The sequence below is a fragment of the Astatotilapia calliptera genome, chromosome 22 (genome assembly GCF_964374335.1).
Source record: "Astatotilapia calliptera chromosome 22, fAstCal68.1, whole genome shotgun sequence".
Lineage (NCBI taxonomy): Eukaryota > Metazoa > Chordata > Actinopteri > Cichliformes > Cichlidae > Astatotilapia > Astatotilapia calliptera.
The window spans coordinates 31,157,895-31,163,894 of record NC_137442.1 but is presented as its reverse complement, the minus strand read 5'-3'; the positions used below and the strand labels follow the sequence as shown (position 1 = coordinate 31,163,894).

Genomic DNA, 6,000 nt, shown 5'->3' with positions numbered 1-6,000 from the left:
AGGTACCAATACCAACACACTGTACTTCGATGTGTAAACGTTTTCTCACCCTGCTCTCCTCCTTGGATCAAGTGTCAGAGCTGCAAACCATGTCTGACTTGGTAAAAACTGTTTAAGGTTTTACAAAGAGCGATCGATTCGTTAGCAGATCACTGAGCTTAGTAGAGAGAATGGAAGAGGTATGTCCCACATGAGAGTATAAGAAACACAATCACCACTATAAACTTGTATCACTCCACACTGTTCAGGCTTATTTTTACTATCAAGTGCTATCAAAATGAGAGATGACAAACTGGAACAACTTTTTAAGGTATTTTATAGCGATTTTTGGCAGAATGGCTTCACAACAGAAAAATGATTGATAAGTCAAATTCTTGTCAAATTAAATACACTTCAGGAGAATGGGTTAAAGTCCAGTCACAAAATATGTAGAGATCCAGACGCCCCTGGAGTGTCAAAAGTGATGTTAGATAAAAAGCCTTACAATAAACACCACACTCTCGTCGGCTCTATTCCTTTATTGTGAAGTAATCTGGGAGAAGTGTACAGCGTAGACCTTTGTTGTACCCTGACTCCAGATCAGTTCAGATGAAGGGGAGGAGACAAAGTGCCGACTGTCCGTTATTCCTCTTTCCTGACTGGACTGAGTCTGATGTCAGCTGAAGCTGTGGGGTCAGACGGGCTGGCAGTTTACGCCTCCAATTCAAAGTCAAAGTACTGTGGGTCAAAGTAATGAATCCTTACGTATCCGTCTTCTCCTCCACTGCTGTAACTGCACAAAACGACAACAGCAGGAGAAAAGTGTTAACAACTGCTTCAACCACGCTGTCTGCATATTTGAAGATGATGGTCAGGAAGACGGTCGTCTTTTACCTCTTGCCGTCAGGGTGGAATGCCACACAGTTGATTGGGCCGAAGTGACCTTTGACCCTGCCAAACTCCTCTTCATAGGCAGCATGGAAGAACCTGAGTACAGCAAAGAAGGTGGTTACCACCACAACAGGTTCCTGAAAGGACTAAAATCAAGCATTAAAAGGGGAATCCACATCTGTCACGTTAGCTTACCTGGCCTCAAACTTCCCGATCCTGGTGGAGGTCGTAGTGACCTCCATGGCCTCCTGTCCACCTCCCATCACCACCTGAGTGACACAGCATTGAGTAAATATTAAATGTCAGACTGATTCTCTGTGCAAAGGACATGCAGCACCTGTGAGGGGCTTCTCTTACATGGTCCATTATCGGGGAGATGGCAGCAGAGTTAACAGGTCTCTCTGTCTTAAATGTCTTGATGTGATCCAGAGAAGTCGAGTCAAACAACTACAAGAACATGAGGAACATGACCAACACTCAGTAACAGCATCAGAGACATCTGCATGTGACGTTTAAAGCGAACGTACATCAGTGACCTGATCTCAGAGGTTGTGTTTAAAGGCTTACCTTAGCAGTGTTGTCCTTGGAGGCAGAGATGAACATCGTCAGATCCACAGATGTCTGGATGTCATTGATCTGCTTGGTGTGCTCCTTGGCCTTCTTCAGGATCTCTCCAGACTGTCCAAAACATGAAGCATGTTTCAACATGACGCTTTGAAGCGGGATTCATTTTTTTTCTTGTTTCAAGCTCCGCATTTTTATTCAGGCACTCAACAATTCAAAATAAGCCTTGTTCATTTCATGTTACAGTGGACCTCATCAGTTCATCCTGTCTGAAACAAGCCGTTTTGGCTCTGCTCCCTTTAAGCCATTTCTGTCCTGATAAGCTGCCTCTTGCATGTCTGAGATAACCATACAAGGACACCCTCTCTGACATCACACAGGGCCAGGGTAGGGAAAAAAAAAAGATGGTGTGAAACTGTTTTGAGCAGTCTGGCTTACAATGACTCCTTGTACATACTCTGGTGTCATATGAAATTCTGGTCATGTTTAATATGAGCAATCACCATGGTAACAGCATATACAGAAATCAAGGGAAAGGTGAAGAGGCTCCATTTTCGTAGCACTGTGGGCTGTGTGTAGATCGCACGTTGCTTTCTATGTTGCCTGTTTAATACATTCCCACATGTTCCCAGTGTGTGTGACAAACCTTGGCACTAAACTGGTTGATCTCTCCGTTCTCATGGCCGGCAATGACAAATTCTCCCAGAGGTCCCCACACAGCACTGGTGATCTTGTGGTCACTGCATGGTACGGTCAGGTAGGGCTGGTTGTCCTCTGCAGAGAGAAGAGAGAGAGAAATTACAACTTTATACCACTGACATGAGCCATAATCCGCATATACGGCAATAATTCCACCAATACAGTAAAAATCTCTAAATTAGAGCTGGGCGATATAAGATTTTTTCATATCACGATATGTTTTTTTCATTTCAGGCGATAACGATATATATCACGATATAAGCCAAATAACTATTTGTAAGATTTAAATGTGCCGTTGCTCACAAGTAAAATGTGAAATAATCAGCAGCTTGTTTTGATTTAAATATTTATTTCCCATAATAAATAAAATATTGCAAAATAAAATATAAGGCAAATATTGCAAACTACACAAAAGGCAGCCGCTAAAGCGTTTAAGTTTCAAAATAGAACAAACGAAACAGACTAAATCGTCAATTCCACTTAGAAACAAAATATTAATTCTAAAAATAAATGGTTTGTTTTACAGAAGAACAGACAAAATTGAGTAACTTTTGTCAATATCAAATAAACTGAGAACTAAAAGGAAATTCTCAATCGCTCCTTGTTGTATAGCTGAGCTTTTCAAACAGTTTTAACAGTTACTTTAGTCTGACAAAAGCCGAATGACGAATTAGCGCTTCCAGTCAGAGATTGAGCATGCACCGCTTCATTTCCAGACTTGCTTTTGGCACAATTTACAGTGCGCGCTACTCTGTTTTTTGTCAGAGTTGAAATAGCAGAAATACCTTCACACTACGGAACTTCTATGGCTCTTCCATTCAACAATCTCGCCGGCATTGGAACGGTCATCTGTTTTCTCTTCGGTAACCTTCGGTCACGCTCTCAGTTGATTTTTCTGTAGTCAGCACACTCATTTTCTCCATTACCCGGGCGGCACGGCGGCTGGCTGCTTCCCAAACAAATACACATGTGCGGCTTGGCACTTGTGCTGTACGTAACAAGTCACGTGACGTGACGCTGCGACTATGATTGGTTCGGCTCTGCGCTACTTAATTTGGATTGGCTGTTCTTTGTTTTCTTTTTTTTTTTTTAAGAGGACAAGAGTGGTGAGGCCTATCGCAATAGTTTAATTTTTCTATTGAGAAAAAGTTAGTTCGCAATATATATCGTTATATCGCCCAGCTCTACTCTAAATACATATAAAACTGAGACAAAGATGAGTTACTTCACACTGGTCTATGGAGGACAATGTGCCCAATGGTGGCTTCAAAGCACCTCTGATGTGTGACTCTTTAGTCTTGTAGCCCTTTTTCTTTAAAGATCAACATGACTGCTAACACTGTGTATATGCACCTATCTGCTGTGGATCCCGCAGGTCAAAGAAGTTCAGGAAACACTGGTAACCCATCTGCTTATCTGTGGAGAACATGATGATGTTGCCGCTGAAGTCGAAGCCGCACGTTCGAACAGCAGAGTTGGTGTTGAGCAGAGCCAGCTGTTTACCTGTGGACGACACACTGTGGGCTTTATGACACTGTAGAAGAAGCTACTTCCGGTTAGAGATTGTCTCATACCTGAGTGGTTCAGACGATGCTGCAAATATGGCATTAAAGTGGATACATTATGTTTTTCCCTTTTCTCTTATACACTGTTAAAATGGTCGATGCTTTTATTAAACTCAGACAAAATTTAAAATGACAAGTAATCCCCACAAAATCCTCAGTTTTTTTTTCTACCCATGGCTCTATATGTCATTGAAAACATAGGCTGTGAGCACAGAAGCCCCACCCACCAATCAGCCAATCAGAATATAGTTACACTTAACATGAAAGGAGCTAAAACAGCCAGACAGAGAGAAGATCAACTGAGGGAGCAGAGCAAAGCCCAGTATACCACACATGAAGATTAGTTTGAAATCATGCAAAGCTAGTGAAAGAAAAATGATTAACTTGTTTTCAACCTACCGGTCTCACAGTCCCACAACCGACAGCTGTTATCTGCTGATCCTGTTAGCACATTTTTAGTGTCCCCTGAGAGAAGACAAGTTAAGGATCCAAACATGCGTATCCTCAGCACAGACACTATCACAGGATTACAAACTCATCCCAGAAAGTTTGCTCTGTTCATCTCGATGTCACATATCTAAGACCACCTCAGCTCATGTTTTTACGATGAACATAATTACTTTAGTTGAATTTCCTTACCTGGATGATCGAGCATGCACGATCGATACATTACAATCTCAAACTACATCCGTTTGCTACAAAAAAAAAAAAAACTTTTCCAAGCATTTTTTCCAGAAAAATAAGGATACAGTCACAGTCCACACACCACACAGCTCCTGTGTGTCCGTTGTAGGTACCAAGCCTCTCGCCATTGACCGAGTACCATACGTTAGTTACCTGTAGAGAGAGATGATCAACGAGTTGGCCAGCTGCAAACAAACTAACAAACAATGGATGAGTGAGCTTGGCTATTATGAACCCACCGTGTCTTTAGCTACAGAGAACAACAAGTCTCCTTCTCTGTTGTACTTGATCTGAGTGATGGACCTCTCGTGGCCCTGGAGCAGGATCGGTTTCTGTGAACAACACAAACATTGATTTTAGATCAGCAGGTCGCCCTGTTTCAAAGGGGAAACAATGCGCAGGGCTCTACGATGACGAAACAACTATTAACGTTGAAATGCTTAGCAAAACAGCGAACGAGAGAAAATGGCAAAGAAGAAAACGGGAAAGCAGCTTTCCACTTGTAGCAACCACCACAGGCCGGCGAAACCTCTTTTAGCTACACCCAGCTAACACTAGCTCAAATATAAGCTGTCGCTGGCTAATTTTCGAGCTAAGCTAACGGTAGCGCCAGCAGTTACGCTAGCTAAGCTGGAGGCGATGCTGGTATCAACAAACCGCTTCATTCGAAAACAAATATTAGCATCAGGAACCATTTACCAAGGAGCACACTAACCATTTTTGTCAGCTAAGTGTCGGCGGCAAGTCCAGTATTGTCGCCGTTCCTCCCGTTGAAAGAGAAATGATGAACACTCGTGTTTCATGCACCGGAGCCGCGGCGGAAGAGGAAATGTTCTTCTTCTCTTGGCAGATGGGGAAATCGCATTCGAGCGCATTACCGCCACCTTCTGATTAGGAGAGTAGAGTAAGGCTTAATAGTTACTATAGTAGTTAAAAAGAAAATCCCCAAAATCTCTAGTCTTTTTATCTTTTTTGAACCCAATTATTCCAACATATTTGTTGAGGCTCCAGTCTGATTAAATTCGTTTTCACCAATAGTCAAAGGAGCTTGCAAAGAAAAGCGTCTGGACTTCTTTAAGTTGCTTGAAGACGTTTCACCTCTCATCCGAGAAGCTACGATGACCTGGATGACTGAGAACCTTCACAGACATATTTTCACCCATACTATAAACAGCGTATATATTGCTACAGATAATTGTAATTTATAACAGTATATCATTTTAACTTATTTCCACATGTATAATTTTCCCTTTGCCTTTTCCTCAATTTTACATTTATTTGAATGTAAAAACACATAAAACCAGTATCATATATATGTATCAGGTCACATTTCACTGCGTGTTATACCTGTATAACCATGCATGTGACAAATAAAGAATCTTGAATAATAATTCAATACCAAGTCCAATAATTTGTAGATGCAGGCGGGGGAAATGATCATTAGGTGAAAAATAATAAATTAATTAATTAATTAATAAACCTATCAGGGACTTATCAAAAAAGTGTAGGTGTGTTATTTTTTTGTAGTATCTACTATAGAAATTCATGTTATTGTTTTTTAACTTTGCAGCAAAAAACTCAGCAATTTTCTGAAAATAATATAAAAATCTCCTGTTTT

At 41.2% G+C, this 6,000-nt stretch overlaps 1 protein-coding gene across 1 annotated transcript; it reads right to left on the bottom strand.

The window, feature by feature from the left end:
- Positions 1-299: 299 nt before the first annotated feature.
- On the bottom strand, positions 300-5,249 carry eif3i (eukaryotic translation initiation factor 3, subunit I). The gene is made up of 11 exons (XM_026156891.2): positions 5,098-5,249; positions 4,622-4,714; positions 4,448-4,535; positions 4,098-4,163; positions 3,487-3,636; positions 2,081-2,208; positions 1,438-1,548; positions 1,228-1,317; positions 1,066-1,139; positions 874-966; positions 300-772 (listed from the first exon to the last, which is right to left on the bottom strand). Exons 1-11 carry the CDS (start codon positions 5,098-5,100, stop codon positions 691-693), a joined length of 978 nt encoding a protein of 325 aa, XP_026012676.1. The 5' UTR covers positions 5,101-5,249; the 3' UTR covers positions 300-690.
- Between the last annotated feature and the right edge of the window lie 751 nt (positions 5,250-6,000).